General features: G+C 32.5%; 1 protein-coding gene and 2 long non-coding RNA genes across 3 annotated transcripts in view; all 3 read left to right on the top strand.

Annotated features, from left to right (window-relative positions):
- The first annotated feature begins 769 nt into the window (after positions 1 to 769).
- LOC134723872 (uncharacterized) overlaps positions 770 to 26,986 on the top strand; it is a 103,424-nt gene continuing 77,207 nt past the window's right edge. Inside the window, exons 1-9 of the mRNA XM_063587411.1 lie at positions 770 to 1,072; positions 8,072 to 8,259; positions 9,592 to 9,800; positions 10,314 to 10,428; positions 12,165 to 12,448; positions 14,092 to 14,206; positions 14,869 to 15,080; positions 18,098 to 18,212; positions 18,868 to 19,127. Of these exons, the coding sequence (XP_063443481.1) occupies positions 8,072 to 8,259; positions 9,592 to 9,800; positions 10,314 to 10,428; positions 12,165 to 12,448; positions 14,092 to 14,206; positions 14,869 to 15,080; positions 18,098 to 18,212; positions 18,868 to 19,127 (1,498 nt within the window). The 5' untranslated portion in view covers positions 770 to 1,072. The remainder of the gene's footprint in view (positions 1,073 to 8,071; positions 8,260 to 9,591; positions 9,801 to 10,313; positions 10,429 to 12,164; positions 12,449 to 14,091; positions 14,207 to 14,868; positions 15,081 to 18,097; positions 18,213 to 18,867; positions 19,128 to 26,986) is intronic.
- LOC134723871 (uncharacterized) lies at positions 20,721 to 22,993 on the top strand. The gene is made up of 3 exons (XR_010108206.1): positions 20,721 to 21,021; positions 21,731 to 21,852; positions 22,810 to 22,993. It is a non-coding gene; the product is annotated as an uncharacterized LOC134723871 (long non-coding RNA).
- LOC134723870 (uncharacterized) lies at positions 24,402 to 26,627 on the top strand. The gene is made up of 2 exons (XR_010108205.1): positions 24,402 to 24,558; positions 26,500 to 26,627. It is a non-coding gene; the product is annotated as an uncharacterized LOC134723870 (long non-coding RNA).

Below are 26,986 nucleotides of genomic sequence, written 5' to 3'. Positions count from 1 at the left end.
ATTTATTATTTTTTTTTACATTATCTCTTCCTGTAAAAGTCAATTTTGTAATTCAGCCTGTAATTCAGTGGTTGTCGTTTGTTTATGTGTTATTTGTTTGTTTTTCGTTCATTTTTTTTTACATTAATAAGGCCGTTAGTTTTCTCGTTAGAATTGTTTTACATTGTCTTATCGGGGCCTTTTAGAGCTGACTATGCGGTATGGGATTTGCTCATTGTTGAAGGCCGTGCGGTGACCTAAAGTTGTTGGTTAATGTTTGTGTCATTTTGATCTTTTGTGGATAGTTGTCTCATTGGTTATAATACCATATCTTCTTTTTTGAAATATTTGTTCTAGAAAGCACTGTTTTTTTAGTTTCCAAAACCATTATGATAAGAAACCGTTTAATGTGTCGCAAAGTGTTTTCATTGAAGCTCTACGTGTATTTGTTATAAATTATACATGATCAAACCACAAGTCTAACTATATTAATCTTTTAAACAACCGGCGTTTAAAGGACTGAGATATTTTTTTATCGATAAATAACAAGAAATGTATGCTGATTAATATGCAATTATTCGACCTTACCCTGAATAAGAGTTAATAAATGTATTTAATGTCTTGCTTTTTGGAAGATCTTTAATTTCACCGCTGAATATGACTGAACAAATATCGCATTTTCCAGTTCCTTATGTATGACCTTTCACTATCCAGATTCTTATCTGGCTAAATGAACTGTTCAACTTGTGTAGGTGGACAATATAATTATTTCAGGCCAGGATAAGGGAAATATAAACAACGGACTGAAAAGTTCAAATGCTGTGTGAAAGTAATTTACAGTACGTTGGTAGTGGATTAAACACTATTTCTATTTTTGGAAATCTTATTTCGGTGATATCTTTAAATGACCTCATTTATATGGTTCTCTTCCTGAATGATAAGCAAGTACACAAGGAATTAAACCCCACGAACTCTTTATATACTTCTTCTGTTGAATAACTCGTTTCATTATTGGCTTAATATTTCGAAGGATTCTTATTATTACTTAATATATCGTTAGTAACTACAGGGAACAGTCTATCAAAAACAGAAGGTAAGTTTTGTATCATTATCATTCTTAAATCTAAAATTATGGAACGTCACAACTGTCTTATGTGAAACTCTGATGTTAATTTATGCTGTTCTAATATTACTTAATGATATTTTGTCATTACTTAATATGATTTTGACATTACGTAATGATGTTTTAATATAACTCAATATGAAATAGTCATTGCTTGATGATATTCCGATATAACACGATATGGTTTCGTATTGACTTGATATAGTTTTGTCATTACTCAATATGGGTTTGCCATTACTCTCTGTGGTTTCACCATTATTAGGTCTTTCCACTTTTCTGTGGAAAGACCTATTGTTTTTCTTCTGATTATTTTTTTTTTCTTCCGCCTAATTTTGTTCTTGCGATAAACATTTGTTTCGCAATATGTCGCTTAGATATTTTGTATATGATATCGAACAGTTTATGCGCTTTTGAAATTTACCCTGCGTAAACGAATACTTTTCTTTGTAGGAGTTATCTCCCCAAACACTGTTTTCCTTGTTATCGAATCTCCTTCGCAACCGTAAAAGATTATGACAAATTTATTTTACAAAATTGCTCGTTATATCCTTGGCATGATTTGTCCTATTTTGACCGAAGCGATATGACCGCTCCATATGAGAGTTATTTCCCCTTATGCATCTGATATAAGTGATATGAATTTCTATCTTATAAATCATAAGTGATAGAGACCTAGGATCTTTTGATTTGAGGTCCTTGGTCCCAAAAAATGAAAATTAGGTCAAGGTCAAAGGTCAAGGTCATATTCTAATAATTGAATTTGGCTTATTTTCACTTATATCCAAAGACTGTATAAGATATCAACAAATTATTTTTACTAAATTGTTAGTTGCGACATGTCGTAAGATGTAAATTTTGATTGCAAGCGTACGTTGAATGTAAAAGGGAGTTTTCTCCCCTCTTGTATTTAAAAATACGCGTTTGGTGATATAACTTATTAATTAGATATAATTAAGACCTATGGTCTTTTGATTTGAGGTCCTTGGTTTATGACCTTGAAATTGATCTCAAGGTCATAGCTTAATTTGACGTTCTAGATTTTGACCTTTGCTTTTATTCTATATGTATACATGATTAAGATATACAACTTTTAGAAAAAGGTATCAAACCATTTAACCTTGAAAAAAACAACCGGAAGTGACTTTTTGTAAACCGGAAGTAGCTATTTTTTGTACTTTATTAATATAAAAGTATAAAGAACCAGATATTTTTGGAATCAGTGTCAAGTAAATATTCAAATATAATCGGAAGTAACATTTTTCAAACCGGAAGTAACAAATGATCTCCCTTATTTAAAAAAAATGTATGGAAACAATATATTTTTGGAATCAGCTTACTAGGAGCTATCATTTGACGATTGAAATGACATTTTAAACTTAGTTTCACAACTTTTCATATCAAAATACATTGTTTTGATGGAAAGACCTTCAATTGTTCTCTGAACAATTGGGTTTTAATTTAATATGGTTTTGTTATTAGTCAATGTGGTATTACATTACATGATGTGTATGTGACTTAACGTAATGTAGTTGTTTCATAACATGATGTGGGTTTGTTATTTCTTAATGATGATTTATCTATTCTTTATATGATTTTAACATAACGTAATGATGTTTCAAAATTAGACTATGTTACACTTTTTGATGTGTTTGTTTCATTAATTGATGTGGTCTTGTCATTCTTTGTTGTGGTCTTGTCATTCTTTGATGTGGTTATCCCATTACTTGATGAGGTAAAACCTGTCCTATTTTAAGATAGATTTTCATGTTCTTTGTGGCATGAATGCGTGTGGACATCCATTAAATTAGTGTTAAATTAAAGTTTGGGTTACTGTTTGAGTTACACTTTGTGTTAATTTTCGAATTCAAGTCATACTTAGAATTAAAGTTCTAGTTAGCATTGAGTTTCGAGTTGGACTTTGAGTTTGAGTCACATTTAAAGGCAGAGTTATAGTTACAACTTGAGTCACCTCATAATAAAGAGTTTGAGTAAGATTGAGTAAGACTCAAATGTGAGTCTCATTTAGATTAATTAAGATATCGAGTTGAAATTGAAGAAATTTTATGTGTCTTTTGAGTTCGTTATTAAATGTTCTATCGCAGAACAAGGGCTTTTGCTCGGGCCTCCGAAAAGTGGGCTTTGGGATATGCGTACTAAATAAACAATGTTGCTGTATGCAAAACGCAACATAGGATTTGAAATAAAGTTATAGGTGGTGTGATGGCAAATAAAACTACTATCCACCAGAGTTAAATGCAGTGGATGTAAGAATTCATATATAGGCAATCGTACAGCCTTCAACACTCCGTGTAGACAGCTACAAAAGGCCACCATGCACTATGTGAAAAAAAAAAAATCAAACGAAAAAACTAACGGTATATTTTACCAAAAAACAACCAAATATGTCATAAAGGTATATATCCAACGACAACAATTGAACTTCATGCTCCTGACTTGGGGCAGGTACACAAACAAAGTGCCTGTTTCGGAGTTCAACATGTATGTGAACGAACATCGGACTGTAACAGTATTGTAACAGCACAACACGAGAAAAAAATGTAAACTAGATAAAGTGATGCCCCCGCACTCCACTCATTTAAATCCCAAAAGGACAAAGTTCAATTTTTATCCAAAAAAAGAAAAAAAAAGAAAAAAAATCCTGACCACATGCACACCTTCAATACATATACAAACAGCTAGCAGAGTGATAAATTCCTAGCTTTCAAACTGTAGGAGCAGTTATCTGGAAACGCCTTACTTATGAAAGAATTTTTTTTTAAAAATGACGAAGTTCAACTTTCTCCTAAAAGGGCACATATTAATAACAATTTAACCCTGACCACATACAGCACACCTTCAATATATGTACAAACAGAAAATAAAGAGAAAAATTCCTAGGATTCAAACTGGAAATATGCGGAAGAACTATATACCCATAATGGGACGGAAATACGGACGGACGGACAGAGGTTAAACACTATGCCCCTTACTTTCAGTTGCGGTGTCTTGAACACAGTTTCAATTGGCTGACTCCATAGATTTGCATAACTAGATATATTAAATCCATCTGGGCGATACCGGCTTACCCATACAAGTATGGAGATTCTGCTCAACGTATGGCACCCGTCGTGTTATTCGCGAAATTACAAACCGAGTGATATGGTTCACATTCGAGAAAAAGGAGGAAGGTATTATGGTTAAGACAACTGGAACATGTCCGTCGTCACACATGTGAAACAGATATTCCAAAACGTTAATTTGTCAATAAGGGCGGGGTAGATCAGTGAATTCAATTGATTAAAAGTAAAAGATAAATATGTATGTTCAAATGATCACTAACGCTAAAATAAATTCGGAAAATTATTATTTTATAGTATTGATGCTTTGTCGCTTAGTCCAGACCGCTCCCCCAACTTCCCTGTGACTGCAGTGTTTGTTTATTTGAAGTGTCTCAATTGTTCATAAAAAAGTATTAGTCTTTTTATTGTGTCGAGCCTGCGACATCAATGTATCGGTAGTGAGACACAACAACGTCGTCGAAAGTGGCGTCATTTCGGGACCTTTTATAGCTAACTGTCGGGTATGGGTTTTGCTCATTGTTGAAAACCATGAAGTTTTGTTTTAGTTAAATTAAACAGAATTAAATTGTTTTGACATGATAAATTTATTACCTTTATGATGTGTTTTAAAAATTGTATAGGAGTTTTTCCTCAATATCAAGAAAAAGCATCTACAGAAAAACATTTTGTTTATAATTTTTTTACCGATTAATGTACAGCTAATCAACATTTCCTTTTCATACTGAAAGCAGCAATGTCAGGCGAGATACAGCATTCCGTGGACTATTTTAAAAATATATTATAATTCTGCTTTTCTTTGAGGATCAAATTACAGGCCATGTGGTAAGGGGATATCCCAATTTTGTCCGGAATATTGTAAATTTTTTAGGATTTAATTTTTAATTATTGTCTGCCGTTCCTCTTTTCCTACCAAATAAATCTGAACTACTTTCATCTGAACTTTAACTTTGGCGATACCCATTTAAAGCACATTTAACAAACGACATTTTGAAATCTGTTATAAAATAGTTTTTTTTTTCACATAGTGCATGGTTGCCTTTTGTAACTATATGGAGAGTACGGCTGCCTTTATTTGATTTCTTTCACCCACATCATTTAAACTTCTATGTTGCGTTGTGTATACTGCAACATTTTTTTAAGAACGCATATATCCCGGAGCCCTCTTTACAGAACCACGAGAAAAAGCCCTTGTTCCGTGACAGAAAATTTAATAACGAACTCAAAAAGACATATAAAATAGCGCGAAATTCAACTCGAAATCTTAATTAATCTAAATGAGACTTAATTTCGAATCTTACTCAAACTCTACCTCAAGAAGTGACACAAATTCAAAGTTTCTGCCTTTAAATGTGACTCAAACGCGAAGTCCAACCACACACTCAATGCTCACTAGAACTTTAATTCTGAGCATGAATTGGATTCGAAAAGTAATTCAAAGTTTAACTCAAACAGTAACCCGAACTTTAATTTCAACACTCATAGTTAGATTTTTCAAGACACATACAGTACAACATGAAAATCTATATAAAAATAGAACAGGTTTTTCCGAATTGTTCACGTGGTTTTACCTCATCAAGTAATGGGATAATATTTAGTTATATAAAAACATCATTACGTAATGTCAAAACCATATTAAGTAAAGACAAAACAACATAAAGTAATATCAGAGTTCCACATAAAACAGCTGTTCTATATAAAATGTTTAAAAATGATTGTACGATAACCTAAGAATTGCTTTCAAATAATTATGTACAACTCAAGTAAAAGGTGTTTTTTTTTAAATAGAAACATGTACAAATAAACATATTAAACTCTGATTAATATCCGACTATTTGCGGGCTTTTCATTTGTGTTTGAATTCCTTATAATCATCAAGTTCTAGATTACACCGAACTGAAAGAAGAAGTGATAACATTCAATTAATTCAATTGTAGTTACCACGATTTCGTAATCACTAAGGCGATTCTGCCAACACCGAATTAAACTTATCGCCTAATCGGTCGTTTATAGATATAGGAAGATGTGGTGTGAGTGCCAATGTTCACACTATACAGAAACTATAAAGTTGTAGATGCATGATTGTTTTATTAGTTGTAAGTGGCTTTGAAATAGCTGTCAGTTAACTGCAAGTACTCTCAGATCTGTACCTAGTGTTGTTTTGTTTTGTTCATCTGGTGAGTTGACCTTTTTTCAACTGATTTGTATATATTTCATGTTGTTATCGTTGAGTGCTATATTTAACATTGCCATACAATCGCGAGGTTCGGCTAGCCGCTTAACCAGGTTCAACCATACATTTTTGGTCTTTAATTGTCCTGTATCAAGTCAGGAAAATGACAGTTGTTATCTTAAAGTTTGTGTCTGTGTGTTTTGCATTGTCGGTTTTGTTATTTTAACTGCACTTTAGTGTTTCTGTTGCTTCGTTGTTTTCCCTTTATTGTTGTGTTAACCTGATTTTAAATGTGTAACATGGATTTGTTTTCTCTCAATCGATTTGTGACTTCCGAACAGCTGCATACTACTGTAGTGTGTATTTAACAACTCATAAGCAATACAGAGTAGATGACCGATGTTAATCCAGATCTGCATCTAATATTTCAAACATTCTTTTTTTTGTGGATTGTTTTATAGACTGTGTTGTTTGTTTTTCGTTTTCGATTGGTTTTGTTTCAACCTTTCTTTGACTGAAAGTGTTTGATTACCTATAAAATAAAGAGCTGAAAAAAATTAAAATGCCGTCTTCTTTTTATAAAAAAAAGTAAAAACACAAAAATACCGAACTCCGAGGAAAATTCAAAAAAGAAAATCCAAAATCAAAAGGCAAAATCAAAAGTCCAAACACATCAAACGAATGGATAACAACTGTCATATTCCTGACTTGGTACAGGCATTTTCTAATGTAGAAAATGGTGGATTGAACCTGGTTTTATAGCTAGCTTAACCTCTCACTTGTATGACAGTCGCATGAAATTCCATTACATTGTCAACGATGTATGAACAAAACAAACATACTCAAAGAGTAAAAATGTCAAAAATAGGGGTACAGCCGTCACTATTGTGTTATCATCTTAATATCACAATAAAAACAACAAATGTAACGAAGAATCACAAAAAGGCATACATCAAATTTAACATACTCATTTTGCTTTTCTTGTACCAATTAATTTATGTATATAAAAAGTCTACCCGTAAAGGAAAGAAGGTTTTCATTGCTGGTGTAAAAATGCGCGTTTGAAATTCGCACAGGTAGACATAAGAATAATTTTGTCGTTCAAAGTATGAAGGTATACATACATGCATAGTCAAATAAAGTTGATATAACAAACAACAGACTCATCAGTAAATGTAATAATAATAAATAAATAAGGTGTGGTTCAAAGTATGACGGGATACATACGTACAGTATCACGTCAAATGTATAAAATAAAAAAAAACAGACTCAACAGAATTTTAAAGTATTTTATTGAATGAAATAATTTAGTCATTCATAGTATGTCAAAAACCATAAGTAAGAGTAATTTAAGTAAATGAAATAATTTTGTCGTTCAAAGCATGATGTTTTTATATAACCACAGAGTCAATTCAAAAGAATATCTCAAAATTTTACAAGTAATATTAATAGAGACTAATAAAATTATACTATAACGCGTTATTAAGATAACCAACGTCAGTATGCAAAATCTATACTTCAAGACCATCTTGTATTATTTGTGAAGTTGATACGGAATATTTATCAACAAGTTCTGGGTATCTTCCTTTAGAAAAAGGACGAGACGTTCTTTGACATACTCCTGGTTCATCAACTTTATACGACCACAGAAATAATTTTGTATGGTTGTTACTTACTGAATTGACATAAGTTATGTGCCTTATTATATAATTATTACAGATGTATGTGTCTACATTGATGGTGAACAGCACTCTAATAGTTCTCACTGTTACGATGCTTGTGATTATACATGTGAATTTGAAGATACCTATGCCAACATCTTTAAAAGAAAATGAAAACGACACGTTTAATACTTTCAATGAGTCCGACGCATTTTTTTGGAATTACCTGTATAACTGTTCAGCAAGGTAAATTATAATGTGATTAAACAGGTGAATGTTAAACTACTATAACAAACTTCTATAACTGTACAACAAGAAAAAAGGTAAAATGATAGTATACGATGAAACGTGTGAATCTTAAAGTCACCAAACCTATCTCTATAACTGTACAACTGAATCCATCATGAGAATAACTGTGCAACAATTTAAATTTAAAGTCCTTCGTGTCAACTTCTATCTTTAACTGTGTTATAAGGTAAACTTTCATTTGATTTTACCTATGACTTAAACATCCTCACATTAAAAGAGGGACGAAAGATACCAAAGGGACAGTCAAACTCATAAATCTAAAACAAACTGACAACGCCATGGCTAAAAATGAAAAAGACAAACAGAAAAACAATAATACACGTGACACAACATAGAAAACTAAAGAATAAACAACACGAACCCCATCAAAAACTAGGGGTGATCTCAGATGCTCCGGAAGGGTAAGCAGATCCTGCTCCAAATGCGGCACCCGTCGTGTTGTTTATGTGATTAATGTTCACAACGGTACCAGAAGGTACAATCAAATGTTCTGATACCTGTTAATGCAAATAACTATCAAAAGTACCAGAAGGTAAAATCAAATGTGGTAATACCTGTTAATACAAAGATATTTACAGTATTTGTTCAACTATAAAGCATGTAAAATTTCATGATATTTTACCTGTGACTTTTCCGATCACTACACCAACTTTATAACTGTGACAAGGTAAATTCGTGAGCAGCAATTATTCATATATATGATGTTCAAGCTTAAATCACATATAATCCAATTACTGATTTTTTATGTCAGATTGTTGTATGTATGCGACTTTCATGCCTTGTAAACTTTATTCTTTTATAATTGTTTTATCAAAAACATAACAAATGGAAACATATATATTTAGTCCCGCATTGAGGTATGTATTTGATAGCTTTTAAAGTTCCTAGGTTGTTGTAAGTTAATACAGAGAACACATGATACATTCAATCACCTTACTAGAAAGGTACCCTAATATTGGACGTTAGACTTCATCTATATTGAGTCGTTGACTTTTAACAATAACTTACTGACATCTTTATGAGGACCATGTTATGTTTATATATTGTAAGATGTAAAGCTTACTCTCTTAACAACTTTCTGACATCTTTATGAAGACCATGTTATGTTTGTATATAGACATATGTAAAGCTTACTCTCTTAATAACTTTCTGACATCTTTATAAAGACCATGTTATGTTTGTATATAGACAGATGTAAAGCTTACTCTCTTAATAACTTTCTGACATCTTTATGATTGTGAAGACCATATTTTGTTTGTTTATTGACAGATGTAAAGCTTACTCCAGCTTGCCATCATTTTGTACATTGAAACCAGACCCAACAGATTCTTGTTGTCAGATTCCAGACTGTGGCACCTACACTCCAATCACTGGAAACAAATTCACAGGAACCATTCCACCAAACAAGTTTAATCTGGTTCCAATAGGAACACATACTGTATTCTATGGATCCCGTCATAACCATAGTGGTTTACAGGGTACTAGTAGTAAAGATTATAAACTGTTATGGTTTTTATAATATTTCTTTATACATGTAGTGGTGATCAGAAAAAAATATACACCATTAAGAAATATTTTAGTTAATCTGCGATTAATTACAAAAAAAACAAAGTAAATAAAGCTACATGATTTCTGTTTGCAAATTCACATACTTGCTACTGTAACGACCGAAATCGCGGAGTTTGTGATGACTTTATTCAAATTTAGCTATTCATATCTTTATAAAAAGTGCTGCATTTCAAATTCTGTAGATTTTACAAGGAATACATATTCATAAAGACATTCAAGAAGTCAATTGTTTGGGTGTCTGTAAACTTGGTGCCTGCATACATAAAAATTCTTGGTATAAAAGTGTCTTTTTTCAAATAGCGTGTGTTTATAATAATACCTTGCAATATGTTAACTTCGATATAAATGAGAAACACATTTTCAGAATATCACAGCTTAGTGTATTTGAAGTTTTAAAGCAAGACTTGTAATTTGTCTTTCAGATACCTGCTTATACAAGAACAAGGTTTACAAGCAGGGAGCCTCTTGGAATGATGGGTGTAATAATGTGTGTACCTGTTTGAACGGACCTAAGGGGCTGTACAGATGTATATCTAAGTGAGATTGTATATGTTTATGTTTGAACTACCTAAATGACCAGAAGAGGGACTGAGAGTATTTACTCCCAATGCCTCCTAAAATTCTGTGTTATGTAGTTAGATTTGACTAGTTACATAGATATAGGAAGATGTGGTGTGAGTGTCAATGAGACAACTCTCCATCCATTTATTCCTAAACTTTGTCTTAAGAGGTTGTTTTATTTTTTTTTAGTTTATTTTCAAAATTTGGTTTTCTTTTAGTTTTTTTCAAAAGTTACATTATTAAAATATTTATGTCAAGTAAAACTCAAATCGAACAATCGAACAATATGAATAGGTTCACTTTGTGTCACCGGTGTCATCATTACTATGGTAAACAATCTAACGTAAGTTAATAAGTAATGATGAATCTCCAATGAAAGAGGGACGAAAGATACCAAAGGGACAGTCAAACACATAAATCTAAAACAAACTGAAAACGTCATGGGTGAACATGAAAAAGACAAACAGACAAACAATAGTACACATGATACAACATAGAAAACCAAAGAATAAACAACACGAACCCCACCAAAAACTAGGGGTGATCTCAGGTGCTCCGGAAAGATAAGTAGATTTTGCTCCACATGTGGCATCCGTCGTGTTGCGTATGTGATATCAAAATTGGTAAATAGTCTAATTCGGTAGGTTACATTCATGAAAGGGAAGGGGATTGTAGTTACAACGTGAGGAACATATCCGATATCATTTGTGAAACTGTTATTCCATAACGGTCAACCAATTCGTGATGGCGTCCGTAAAATTTACGAAGGGATGATTTCAACTTCACCATTTGAAACTCTTGGTTTAATAGCTTCTTTGTGATCAGCAACCCTCTATTAACAAATTCATGATAGGAAATGCAAGCACGAGAATATTGTATCAATTGGGAGATATATACCCCGTATGCAGGTTCTGCTGGAATGTTGCTACTTAGAAATGAAAAGTTCACAATTGGAAAGCTGAAATCATCTCTTTTGTCGTAAAGTTTTGTTTTCAACCGACCGCCATAGTCAATATCTAGATGTAAGTCCAGATATGAAGCCAACTTAACTGTATCTGTAGTATCCTTTATCTCTAGTTCAATGGCATAGATGCGTTCCACAGTCACCAAATTTTGAATTATTTAGTGAAAGAACATCATCTATATAGCGGAAAGTAGAGTTAAAGGATATTGCTAACTTCTTATCTTTCTTCCTAAGAAGTCACTGCATGAAGTCAGCCTCATAATAATAAATAAATAAATCGGCAAGTAGAGGGGCACAGTTTGTTATCATTGTAATGCCGACAGTCTGTTAAAAAACACGTCCTCCAAACGTAATAAATATGATTTCAATAAAAAAAAATCAAGCATCTTGATGATTTCAGTTTCAGACAGTTTTTTTTCCAATGACTGGAACTATAACTGTCATACACGTCCGAAGTTCAATCCACCATTTCTACATTTAAAAATGGCTGTACCAAGTCAGGAATATGACAGTTGTTGTCCATTCGTTTGATGTATTTTATCCTTTAATTTTTCCATTTGACTAGGAACTTTCCGTATTGAAATTTCCTCAGAGCTCAATATTTTTGTAATATTACCTTTTTGCTAGTTATCAAACCATGTTAAACCAACCATGATTTAAAGCGGTTGAATTTGTCTCAATGATTATGGTATGGTCTTTAAATTTGCCTTTTATATTTTGTTATCCTTCTTCGATATAACTATTTTAGGTGTCCAGCCTATCCAGCATTACCATCATACTGTAAAAAGAACATGGTACCAGGACAATGTTGTCCAGTTATAAGTTGTGATATACCAGGATTTGGTACCATGGACCCAGTTCCTGAGCTTGTGCCAACGTCATTACCAACTAAAATAGGCTCGCTACCAACACCAGCTCCAGCAAGTCTTATACAAATTATTCAAATCAGTCCTAACCCCTCACAAAACACAACTAGTGGAATCCCAGGAGGAGGATACCCCATCAAACCAAATCAAATCACTGGCATTAGTAGTAAGTTAATGTAGTATATCCGTATATAAATACAAAAATTAAGGAACCGAAGACGAATACTCTGACCATTTCTTAACCTATACTTTGTTTTCAAGAAAAACGTGTACATCAAGCAGGTTTCTTATTCTATATTTTAATATTTTATGTACAGATTGTTTGTGACCATGGGCGGGCTTTTGCTTATTTTGTTCTATATTATTAAGGTCTTTCCTTTTTCAAAAGGGAAAGACCTTACTGTATTTCTTCTGTTTTATTATTATTATTATAATTATAATTTTTCTTTTTCCGCCAAACTTTGACGAAGTTAGCAGCCTTAACCGTAAGACGTGTCGCTTTCATGTTCACACTTTGTATCGGTGTCATGAATACCTATCCGGAACTCGCCCTGTGAGTCGAAATATTTTGTCGGTTCGCAGTAGTCCCTAAGAAACCCCAAAACCTTGTTATCGTTCCAACACCGTAACCGTAATAGGTAGAAAAAAAACGTAGGGTGAAATTTGTTCAGGACCACCCCTGGTTCTTCATTACATTTGGATCGAAAAGATTCAACGACTCATTGGTAGGGCTATGCCTCTATTAAAATTAACCGGTGTCGGTTGGCCACCAAAACTCAGAAACCGTGAGTTGTAGACACCTAAGATCTTCACCATTCATCATCAATTCATGCGACTTTGAAAATACTACAATGTCAAATGTGTATGTTGACCCTTGATCTTTGACCTAGCACCTTGTTAGCGGATAATATCAACATCCTTAATACTTTCAGAAGTGTTGTATAGTTGGAAGTGTTTGGGTCATTAATGCACAACTTTGTTACATTTTGACCGAAGAGATTTGACCTTTCTGTAAGGAACATAACTCTTGTTTTAGGTTTCTGAAAAGGCAAAATCAGCTTTTGCTTTATGACCAAAGGTCCTAGACCCAAGGGGTCTTCAGCAATGACATTTGGGACTAATGACCTTGACAAAGGTCAAAAGGTAAAAGGTCAAAGTCATGTCCCATATAGCGAATTATGTGTGTTTTGACCTTATTTAAAAGGATTTTCAGTATGTTTTAAAGCTTTTTAAGGTTGACCTTGAACTTTTCAATACATTCTACGTCTATTAGAACATGTATTTTACATTACAAAAGGAAAGACCTGTCAATTGTTCAAAAACAAAAGACATTTTAATTATTTACACATCTGTTTCAAACAGATAAATGACAACTTTAGGTAATGTACCTTAGTATTCTATTTATAAATCAGTGTGTTTGTAATGACAGACTATACAACAAGGGAGCACTAGAGTTTACTTGTTAAGGTATTATATTTACAGGTCAGTGTATATATAAGAACAATATATATAACTAGCAAGAGTCCTGGGATATTGACTGTGACTTTTCATGTACCTCTCTACATTATTTCTTGTGGTATTATATTTACAGGTCAGTGTATATACAAGAACAATATATACAACTAGCAAGAGTCCTGGGATATTGACTGTGACTTTTCATGTACCTCTGTAAATTATCTATTGTGTTATTATATTAACAGATCAGTGTATATACAAGAACAATATATACAACTAGCAAGAGTCCTGGGATAATGACTGTGACTTTTCATGAACCTCTGTAAATTATTCATTGTTTTATTAAATTAACAGATCAGTGTGTATATAAGAACAAGGTATACAACAAGGGAGAATCCTGGGATATTGACTGTGATTTTACTTGTACCTGCGTAGATGGGTCCACTGGATATTATGACTGTAAACCACAGTAAGTGTTTCAATGAAGGTTTCAAAGGATTATTCAAACACTAAAGAAACTCTTAACATTTTGATCATTACAATAGTCCTTCAAATGTATAGGGAAAATACTCTTTCATACCTTAATTTCAAATTTCAGAATCAAACTTATCAAAACCTGTTGGTTTTGACTTATAAAATTGTTAGGTCTGCAGTGTGTTATATTCCGATTGTTCGATTGTTTCTTCAAAACAGAAAAATATCGTTTTGAATCATTGTTACTTCATTGTTTAGCATATAAATATGCAAGGCAATGGTTTAGAGCAAGTCATTTTTTTTTAAATTTTAGTTTCTTTGGTATAATTCGGAGTTAGGTATGTCGTCCATTATCCCTGAACTAGTATGCAAATGAAAGCAACAGTAGTATACTGCTGTTCAAAACTCGTAAATCTATGGACAAAAAAACAAAATCGGGGTAACAAACTAAAACCGAGAGAAACGCATTATATAAGAGGAGAACAAAGACTTAACATTATCCTGTTTATATGCAACAAACCTTCATACATCAAATGAATATCAGAGGGCAGTGGTTATAGTCTTGTGACTGTATTTGTTTTTTTCCGCAGATTGACTACAAAGATTGAAAAAAAAACTGTCAATGTTTTTCAACACATTTCTGTTTTATTTCATCAGGTGTCCAACATACAATAACTTACCCCCACAGTGTTTCACAACAACTGTACAGAGCAAATGTTGTAAAACAATTCAATGTACCACCAGAGATGGATCAATAGTGAAGCCTAATGCTCAATTTCCAGTTGTTGGTTCATATACTGGTGGATTCTCAGGATTCAGACCTGGAGTATCCTATAAACCAGGAGTCAACACCACCAGTGTTGATGGATGTAAGACTTTCTTCTTAAAAATAATACAGATCGTTGGAGATAAAGTCAGATTTATTGATAGTTTATTGAACTTTTGTTGGTTTTGACCAGCATTTAAGGTGGTACTTAGTAGCAATATACCAACTTCACCTGCATTTGGGATTTTACAAGAGTTTGCATCTCCTACTGAGACTTTGTAAAATGTCACCAGTGTCTGAGCAAAAAGGTGACGAACCAGGGGTATGTCAAATAACGTATTTTTTTTTTCTGAAAAAGTTCATCGGAAGGTACCAATATCTTGACAAATAATACATGATGGTCTTGATGTATAGATTCTGCGTCTTGACGTTGTTCTTCATCTTTACAACGTGTTATATTGTTCTTTGTTATATTCTTAATACCATTTTTACTGGTTTTTTTTTCTGTGATATCCATTTGACGTGGCTCCGTACTGATACATCCCGTCAATGTGTTTGTATTAATTGTTTCAATTTTGCTTGTGTTTGTTTTTCTTATAACGTGAATCTGTACTTCAAAAGATCCCGTTATTATGTTATTGTTCAATTATATGGCATCATTTAACTGTTCAATTATAGATTTGAAAATACTAAAGACAAACGACAAAATTCTTTTACTCTCGTAATGGTATTAATCACATCTGTATTTGTAAAAATTCTAAAGAACTTTTGGACAATTTTAAATCTCCGTCTATTTCTGAAATTGATTTTAACTTAACTTTTGATTTTTGAACCCTATATACCACAATTTCCAATGTAGAATTATAATATTTTTTTTCATTTAACATTGAGCGACAACATTTCTTCCTATGTGACGTTTACGTTTTCTGACATCAGACACGCGAAGCAATGCAATTGGTTTTTTTAAAGTGATAGATGCTTTAGTGCTTTTTTTGTAAATGATTGTTTGTTTTGTAATTGTAACTCAGTAATGACTTCTGTACCGATAATAGTATGTCTATTTTGATTCCGCATCGTTGTAAATATAACGGAATTTAATGCGACTGTCATACACGTGAAAGATTTAGCGCTCTTAAACCAGGTTTAGTATACCATTTTATACTTTTGTAAATGCCGGAGCTAAGTCAGAAATTTAACAGTTGTTATCCATTCGTTTGATGTGTTTTGTCATTTGATTTTGCCATTTTATAAGGGATTTTTCGATTGAATTTTCCTCTGTAATAGTTTTTTTGTGATTTTACCTTTTACAAAACACAACAGAAAGATAGTGGTGTTATAAAAAAGCTGAAAATTTTATTCATGTTGTATTGTAAAGGGAATGTTAATCTGCTACATGTTTATCAAATAATATTTTTCCGATTAAATATGTGATTCAATTCTTTTGTTTTTTTCTAATATTTTATCAAAGGGTCAAACATTTTGTTTTAAATTTAAGCCAATATAATTTTAATGAAGATGTTTGAAACTACCTTTAATAAAGGCAATAGTAGTATACTGCTGTTTAATAGTCATGAATTGACAAATAGAAAACAAATCCATGTCATAAACATAAACCGAGTGAACAACATCAACTATAACAGAAAAAAATAGCAGAACAACAGAAACACCGAAAAGAAGAAATGAATTAAATCGGCGAAACTTTATGTCATGAACTAACTATATCCAAGACATATGTATTGTTCTTCTTCAATTTTATAAGCTCATTTCAGGTATACAACTACTAATGCGTAGTCCAATTGCTTTCTATAATAAATTTCGCAATTTCAAGCATGAATTGATACTTTGTCTTAAGTTAAAATAAAAAAGTGGCAATCATTTCTTGTAAAATCTTTACCTTCTAGGAACTTGTATTGAAAAGTTCAACATACCTTGTATTGCATATTATACCGCATGGGTTCCTGGAAGTTTCATAGTACCAAACTAGTACTTCTGACCTGAACAGCAGAGCAAATGTATCCTTTTTCTATAATTCCTTACCCTTCATTCAGATAAATAAAACTTTCATAAGGGTTCTACAGTTATTCCAAGGACCCAAGCTTTCATTTTTTACGAAAACTACAAAAATACTTCACCCGTTGAGAAAGATACAGCTATGCGTACGAATAATTGTGCTTTAGATAGATTATGTACTACTTTCTGGTATGCTGTTCCCGACCGGACCTGCATTATTAGTTCTATAACTTTATCAAAAGTCTTTGAGGCCAAAGTTTGTTTTATTCTAGGTTACATGGCATACACTTTAAGTTATTTACAAAGAAGAACGGATATTTTTTTAGCTTTAACAAAAAGGGAGAAATCAGAATAATTTTGCTCCTATGAGGCAGTCTTTGTAATGTTTTTAACAAGACGTTTCATCTGCATATACTATTGTTGATGTTTTACCCTCGATTTTGGTTTGGGACCCAAATATTTCGTTGCTTAATCGATTTATGACTATGATACTACGGTTCTTCATATAACGCTATTTCTATGTTGTGGCATGTGTAATATTGCTTGTCTTTTTGTCTTTTTAATTTTTAGCCATGGAGTTGTCAGTTTGTTTTAGATTTATGAGAGTGACTGTCCCTTTGATATCTTTCGTCCCTCTTTCAAAGCGTTCATGATTTCCTTCAACAAAATAGGGTATATCTGAAAGATTTAAAAATGAAAGTAGTATATTATATTTTCAACAACTTTAGAGTGAATTTTATTATTATCATTTAAATTGATTGAAGTTACTATCAACAGTTGTTTGAGCTACTAGATTGTTATACTTGAAGTAACTATTGACAGATATTTGAGCTAATAAATTCTTATTTGTGGAACAGAATCTGTTTACCTTACCGGAAAATTTGATATCAAACTGGTTGGGTTCGTGTTCGTGTTTGTGTTCCTTACTCTTGAGTTTTATATGTTGTGTCGTTTGTACATTTATTTGTCTGTTTGCCTTTCTTTTTAGGCCATGTCTTTGTCAATTTATTTTTATCATGCGAATGACTGTCCCTCTTGTATCTTTTATAATTGGAGTGACAATCGAAACCAAATTATTTAATTAAATTACTTTTTTTTGTGCATTTACAGTGGGTTGTATCTACAAAGGACAATTATACAAAGCTGGTAATGAATGGGACGATGATTGTGATTTCCATTGTAAATGTGTGGACAGTAAAACAGGACGATATCAGTGTACTGCTCAGTAAGTATTGTTATCTTATTGTTAAACCCTGATTAGAATTTAACCAACGAAAATGAACGGTTTTAAATAAGTAAGTCATTGGTATTTGTTTCTAGGAATTTTGTGAAAAGAAGTCAATTATTCAGTTTTTAATTTATTGAAAAGAAGGGGTTACCAAAGGAACTGTTTGGAATGTGTACTATAGCTGACGTATTGTAAATATCTGTCCCAATCACATATTCCTCTGTTTGGGTTGAATATCTTACACTATTGTTACGGGCTTGATAGCTATATTTGTAGGCCTTGTCTCAACAATAAAATACTCTAGATTCTTTTCATGCTCAGCAATTAGTTGAGATTGTCTTCTCAATATTTATTCAAGTTTTGAAATGATGTATTTACCTTACTAGTCAAGAAAACTATTTTATTGAAAGTTGTGCATGATCAATTATGGTTTATGAATCTGTCTGTTAAAAAATAGATATAACTTAAAAATGGACATAGGAAGATAACTCCAAGTCAATAATGTTTACCCAATTGGTTCCACTGCAATCGTTACATTGCGGTGCTAACAAACAATGCTTTTCCAGTGATATCCATGATTTCCAGCCCTTTTTTCCAGTCGGTTATATTATCTTTTGAATTACCCTGACACTTTTATGTCTTAATAATTCAGATGTCCAGAGTTCACCAAACTTCCTGCTCGTTGTGAACTTATACCTGTATCTGGACAGTGTTGTAAGAGACTGCAATGTAGAACTCCAACAACAGTAGCCCCAGGTGTTGTAACACCTACTCCCATCATAACAACAACAGATCTTCACCCTGGATGTACTGATGTCGTAGAAAACTGTGCGAATTTTGGCCATAATGTATGTCAGCCACCATATGATGCATGGGCAAGGAGAAATTGTCAACATTATTGTGGAATGTGTGGTATGTATTCACTATATATAGCTAGTAATACTTTTTGTATGTCCCACTTAAGGACATTATGTTTTCAGGTCTGTGCATCATTTCATCTGTTTGTTTGTGGACCATCCATCCGTTTTTCTGTCCATCTTCGGGCAAAAAGTTTCACATAGGACTGAGATAGTGCAAGTAGGGCATCCGTGTTCTCTGGAAATATTCTTGTTTTAAATTGATAGATTTTAGCATTTGTGAATTTGACTTACTTAGTTTTACATACACAGGCAAAATTGCAACGCATGTTTACCAGGTGTTTTTGAAAACGTATTGTAAACATGCGTTTCACCATATGTTTACCATGTGTTTTGAGTAACAGGTGGTAAACATGTGTTTGAAACCATGCGTTTCCCATGCGTTTGAAAAACATGTGGTAATTATGCGTTGATGAACGCATGTGAAACACATGTTTACAAAACACATGAGAAACATGCGTTTGACCATATGTTTACCATATGTTTTAAGAAACACCTGGTAAACATGTGTTTGAAAACATGTGGTTTACATATGTTTGGAAAACACCTGGTAAACGCATGTTTTGAGTAACACCTGGTAAACATATGTTTAAAAACAGGTTGTTAACGTATGTTTTGAGTAATACCCTATAAACATGTTGATGTTTAAAAACATATGTTTTCATATTTTATATTACTTAAATTAAGGGGGAAAGCATTAAACTTCAAAAAGAGGGGGTATGATTTTTTTTTTCTGACTCAGAAGGTTTTGTTTGCACACAGTGTGAACAAATTTAATTAGTTTTTCGACGCTATCAATCAAATTATTTTGTCAAAATTAACTTGAACACTATAAGGTATGTGGGAAATCCACATTCAGAATAATAGTGTCATCTGCTTGACCAGAATATATTTTTTTCATCAAATTTGGTGTCAGATTTTTTTTTTAAACACACCCCCCTTTTTTGAAGTTAAATGGTCTTCCCTTAGTAAGTGTCAGATTGTCTGGGGTAGTTTCTGTCTTATTCAATGAGGCTCTTTAGAATTAGTGGAAAGAAGCATTTATCCTGTTAAAATCATGACAAACAATAGTCACTAAATTATATTCCTTTAATCTGCCAAAGCATGCTACTTGAACAGTTGTAACTCTTGGGAATAAACGTCCTTCTCAATTTCTCTTTTCTATACAACTCGACCAACTCAAACACTGTCACTATAAAAAAAATTATGACAACTAATTTTATCAAACTACCACCACTTAAAAGAAAAAAGAAATGTAACAAACTAATTGAATACAAATAAATACAAGGTTCTGGATGAGGGTCCTTTATATCTTTAATTTTCAGACCATTAACATTTTCTCTGTTTCTTCATTTATAATCTGTCCTTTACTTTCAATAAATCTCAATATACAGTCTAATTATAATTTAGAAGTTGAACCCCATGATTCTCAAATGTTCTTTATTCTATGTTTTGCATTTTAACTCTCCCCTTTCCTTTCTCTATTTTTTCCTCATTATTCTGCACTTTAATTCGTCCATCATTCTTTATTCTTTCCTCCCGAGACGGTTTCCAGACCCTCACTTTAGCAAATGTACGAGAGTACGTAAACCCGGAATTCTCACCGTCACCATTTTGTATACTATGACGCAATACCATGGACGCTCACGAGCTGCGGATGGAGGTTTCAATTTTTTAAAACTAACTACAAGAATGGACAGAGTCAGAGATACATGGTATACACAACTCTGGTTGTTCAAACTGATGGTCAAACCGATAAACAAATAAATGGAAATAGATAACTTGTAGATTCACTGGAAGAAACCAGGGAACGATTGAAATGAAAGTCAACGCAACGAAAGTGTTTTTGTTTTGATTGGTGACTTGCCACTTGGAAAGCTCAAAGAAAGGTAAAAATAAAAATTAAATCATTCACATTTTTTTAAAATGGATAAGCAGAAAGATGTAAGCATTAAATTCTCTCTGTGTCGACCATATACCGCCACACCATCTGGGTACCATGCACATCGTCCATAGTCCATACTCTGTAAATAATTTAAGACATCTTCCATACTTCATGTACTTCAACTTTCAGTTCCATTGAGCATGTTGAGTTTATATCATAAAATATAATAATACAACACTATCCGACATATGAATGGTATGTTTGTATCTCGGAAAAAGGGGGGGGGGGTACTTCCTATATTACTTTTACATTACAAATATGCCCAAAATCAGGGTCACTGTTACATGCCTTGCTGGTTAGAATAGGCTACCGGTCCCTTCTTTATGACCTTGTGAGAACAGGTTTTTTTGTAAACAAAGTATTTGTCTTCTAGGGGGTTGGAGGGGTCCTGATTGCCAAATCCGGGGCATAAAAACATGAAATCCAGAGGGGTAGGTCTTTTCGTCACCCGATACAACACCAAAGACCCTGAAAACCATTGACCACCTTTTGTCAATCATACAAGCACAGAGTTTGGGATACACAGTCACTTTGATTTTATATGATTTTAGTTTATGTAAAAATTTGATCATTCCAAGTAAATAAGTAATAGGTCAACTGTTTTGTGTGAAGTGAATGCTAAGTTTCACATAACCTTTATCTCATTTTCACAGCTGGTTGAATTGGTCAACAGTGGCAGATCAAGAAATGTTAATAAAAGTGGGGTTTTGCACTGACTGCCAAACTGGGGCCTTCTCCAGTCATGTGTGATGATGCTTCAATAATTCCTTTAAAGGTAATTTAAATAAAAAAATAAGATTTCCATCCTACATGTGTCTTACAGACCACTCTAAAGTGGGTATTCTTTTCTGAAATGTTTTCTAATTTTAATACCCGTATCCTATCTGCTTGTTTGAAACATGAATTAAAACTCACAGTGAGTCACTGATAATTTTATTTAAGACATAGCAATCAATATCCAGTACCAAAAGAAATATCACTAAAAGCATGAAGCCAGACACAAAAGATTGTTTACAGGTGTACAAAATAAATATACAAGTCTCTTCTCTTTATAAAAGGGGGATGCTGTTTTATACATTTTTTTTTCGTGTCATTTTCATTGTTAAAAGGCAGATAATTAATCATGTGGCTGTAATATTTTAATTCTATAGAAATAAAAAAAATTGAGCATTAGATAGTTTGATAGACATGTAAATCATTTAATGTATAGATATTCCCCATTTCCATTCTCAATTTTATTATCTATAGGTGTATTAAAGTCAGAACTGACACTAATACAGCACAAAATCGTAATACATACATGTATATACTTGCTGTTAGGTGAAAGCGAAGGCTCTGTGTTAAAGGCCGTACCTTGACCTATTATTTTCATTTATAAATTGTTATTTTGATGGAGAGTTGTCTCATTGGCACTCATACCACACGTACATCTTCATATAACTTAAAATTTCAAATTCCTTAATCATGTTAATACATGTACATGTATTATGTTTATTGCCCAAAGATTGACATTAATTGACAAAATCAGAGATGCAATATAACCAGTTCATTCATTAAAATGTTGTATTGATCATATTGATTTGAAATGATGCAGAAGAACATTAAAATAATTGATGAAATGCTTTTTGTAAAGTCATATTATTTTGAAATGTCAAAGTGAGGCAATTTTGCCAGTTACATGTATCATAACTTCCTTTTAACATGTTTATGCATTTAAACATTTTTCTTTTAGCATTTTTAATGAAAGTACATGCACAAAAAGAAGTAGTGGAAAATAATCAACAAAACAGAAGTCATTAGAGGCGATGCTTTCTATATTTATACATGTATCTAGACTAGAAGTGGATTTGAAAAGTGCTGTATTGATTCATGTGCAAATAAGGAGCAACAGCCAATGAAACATTGCAAATGTGTGATTAGAGGTATTTCATGAAAGTTATGTTTAAGTTGTTTAAATATTTTTTTTGTTTTCAGACTTAGGGACGACATCAAAAGTTCAATGTAGGATAAAAAACTTACTTCACAGTTTTTTCACTGACCCACTCACCCCCCCCCCCCTCCCCCCTCTTAACTTAATTTGGGAAAAAATGATTTACCAATAGGGATATATGTAAATATCGATTTTAGATATACAAAACTTGCAGAATTTTAATAATTGCCCAAATAAGCATTTTTCTTATTTTTCGCACAATAACTTTAGTATAAGTCAACAGAAATCTATGAAATTTCTATGAACAAAAGGAAGGTTAGGATTGATTTTGGGAGTTTTGGTCCAAACAGTTTTGGAATAAGTGGCCAAAAGAAAGGTCCCAAATAAGCATTTTTCTTGGTTTTTGCACAATAACTTTAGCATTAGTACATTTGTAAGTTGAAATCTACAAAATTACAACACAAGGTTTATGACCACAAAAGAAAGGTTGGGATTGATTTTGGGAGTTTTGGTCCCAACAGTTTAGGAATAAGGATCCGAAAGGGTCCAAAATGAAACTTTGTTTGATTTCATCAAAAAATGAATTATTGGGGTTCTTTGATATGCCAAATCTAACCGTTTATTTAGATTCTGAATTTTTGGTCCTGTTTTCAAATTGGTCTACATCAAGGTCCAAAAGGTCCAAAATTAAAGTTAGTTTGATTTTAACAAAAAATGATTTCTTTGGGTTCTTTGATATATACATGTATGCTGAATCTAAACATGTACTTAGATTTTTGATTATGGGCCAAGTTTTTAAGTTTCAGATGGGGGTCCAAAATTAAACTTTGTTTGATTTTAACAAAGATTGAATACATGGGGTTTGTCAATATGCTGAATCTAACCAAGTATTTAGATATTTAATATTTAGGCCCCGGTTATCAAATTGGTTCACATTGAGGTCTAAAGGGTCTAAAATTGAACATTATTTGATTTCATTTGATTTCATCAAAAATTGAATTCTTGGGGTTCTATGATATGCTGAATCTAACCATGTACATGTATTTAGATTTTGGATATTGGACCATAATAGATAAATGTCTAATTTAAAATTTTTAAGTTTTTAAGTTTAAGTTCTTAGACCACATTTATTCTGTGTCAGAAATCTATGTTGTGTCAACTATTTAATCACAATCCAAATTCAGAGCTGTATCAAGCTTAAATGTTGTGTCATATTTGCTCCACATGTTCAGGGTTTGACCTCTCACCTCTGCAATCTTATAAAGCTGTGCACTGCAGAGCATCTGGTTTACTAAACATAGGTACATAAGATGGGTATACATGTATAATCCTTAAATTAGTAAATTGTAATAAAATCAATATTTTGATTGTTTTAATTTCAGAGGTCATTTTCCACAAAAACAAGCTAATATATGTCAATGGGCCTGATGAAGTTGAGTTTTTTTTTACTTTTGGGAGAAATGGAACATATATAAGTGAAGAAAAGTAAAGAAAAGGGGAAAATATTACAGACACAGTACATGGACACCAGCATGAGCAAGTTAAGACAAGGTATTATGTTATATAGAATATATATATATTTATGAATGTTTTATTAACTTGTTACCTCAACCAATCAAATTATATCACCATTAAATGGAGTGGGTGGTAAACAGGAATTTCCTTGACCAAATTCACATGTAAACATTAAAAAAATAACATAGAAAATATAATAAACAAATTCAAATTACCACCCTAGCAATTCAGCAAAGCTATCGATAAAAAGTGTCACAATGCCATCATCGCACTTTGACTTAATCAAAATTTGCGATACTGCGTTAACCCATTGCACAACAGCATGACATTTGTGGTGCAACCCATTGCACAACAGCATGACATTTGTGGTGCAGAATCCTGCATGTGGGATTACAATGTTACTTTTGAATTTCTTTGCCCTCATCAACCAAAAAGTAGTAAAATTTAAAACATAATTATTTTGCAATTTAGATTATTTAATTTATTAGGAAGTTTATTTTAGTTAGACAAAACACATTAACATGTACCTTTATGCTTTAAAAATGACATGTAAAGTATATCAAACAATTAAAACTAGAGAAAGGTGACAGTTGAGGATTCATACAGAAATTGTTTCCTTTATTAGTTATAATGAGTTATTAGAGAAGAAAAAAAAATCAGTTTAAATAGGTATTCTGATATATATGTGATTTTCAATGGTTTTAACTTTTAAGTTCCCTTTCTGTGGTCTGTCCATCCAGTTTTCCACACTTTTTTATGCCCCTTTTATATGTATGGGCGTTTTGTTTCTCGGTTTGTGCATTGGTTTCCCTGTCTGTCTTTCTTCAGGTTAAAATTTTTGGTCAAAGTAGTTTTTGATGAAGTTGAAGTTCAATGATATGATCTGTCTAAATTTAATGCCAAATTAGAGTTTTGTTCCCAATTTAATTGTCACTGAATAAAGAAAATGATAGTGCAAGTGGGGCATCCATGAACTAGTCTATGGACACATTCTTGTTTCTTCATGCTTGAAGATATTGATATGATATTATTTTATCATGACAAGTAACAGATCCAGTTTAAATTTTTTTCCGGGTCTAATGATTTTAATAATGGTCCTTGGTCTTACAAAATTCACTTAAATAATTAGTTTTCAACACTTTGATTTGATATTTGTTATATAGTTTACACCATGACAATTTATACTGTGGATTCATTTATTTTCGTGGGTACCAATTTTCGTGGATTGAGGAAAACTTACAGGTTGGTGGATATTTAATTTCGTGGTTTTGCTGAAGTCTGCATACAAGCAATAGGAAAAATTGTCATTCGTTGAACTTTTAATTTCGTGGTTCAACTGTTCACACGAAATCCACGAAAATTGGTATCCAACGAATAATAATGAATCCACAGTAGATAAAGTTAGAAATTTGTTCCGATACAATGAAATTTAACTGGTAGGGGACTATATATTATAAGTTATATGGTTGGCTACTGACCCCTACAGGTCCATAGAGGGTTAGTAAAATCCATAGGGGGGAGGCTGGAGGCCAAATCCCCTATGAATTTTATTCACCCTCTATGGATCTGTAGGGGGTCAGTAGTTAACCGTATAATGAATTTATCGGACACCAGACTTTTTCTGCTGCGTTCTGTAGAAAAAATTAACAATGAAACACAACAACATTAATAGATGACGTCACCATTAACGTGTCATGAACCTCTTATGAAACTTACTAACCCCAAACGGTCTCATAGGGGGTCACCACATGACGGCGTTTAACCAATCACAACGTGATAATTCAGCTGTGGTCCGATAAATTGTAATGCAATACTGACAGAATGCTTGTAAATATACAGATGTTCATGTACAAAAATGTATCACTGTAAGTTATAATAATATTAACCTTAATTAGGTTATTTTGCTTGTTTTAAAATCAAGATATATTGATAGTTAGTTGCTGTTATTATAAAATTTGCATCTTGCGTTTATTTCAGAATCTGCCATGGAAAGAAACTGTTAAAAGAAGAAAAGAAAGATGAAGAAATAGACTTTAACTTGTGTTACATATATGTACATTTTATTATACTATTAACAAATTTTTAAAATATATTCTGTTACCAAAGATGAGAATTTATTATCAATCATGCCATTTGAAGAAAACGTGCATGTATAGAAATTGGTTTAATTTTAAGCTGATAGGATGGTTAAGGGGTTCTCATCTTGATGATACAATTTGTAAGCGTTCTTAAAAATCCTTAAAAAAAACGTGTCAAAGTGCAAAATGTGAAGCTGTAGATTCTTAATTGATTAAAACATTTGCATTCAGACGAAATGCTCATATGATGCAATAGAATTGATACCATGAAAGTTTTATTTCAAATGAATAATTCACATGATGACATGTTTTGTTCATATATTCTACATGTTATTAGAACCCCTCAGTTATTCTGAAATTTATTGCCTTGAGTGCAAGAGGTTATT

Source organism: Mytilus trossulus, chromosome 6, assembly GCF_036588685.1.
Source record: "Mytilus trossulus isolate FHL-02 chromosome 6, PNRI_Mtr1.1.1.hap1, whole genome shotgun sequence".
Classification (NCBI taxonomy): Eukaryota; Metazoa; Mollusca; class Bivalvia; order Mytilida; family Mytilidae; genus Mytilus; species Mytilus trossulus.
This window is presented reverse-complemented; position numbering and strand designations above follow the sequence as displayed.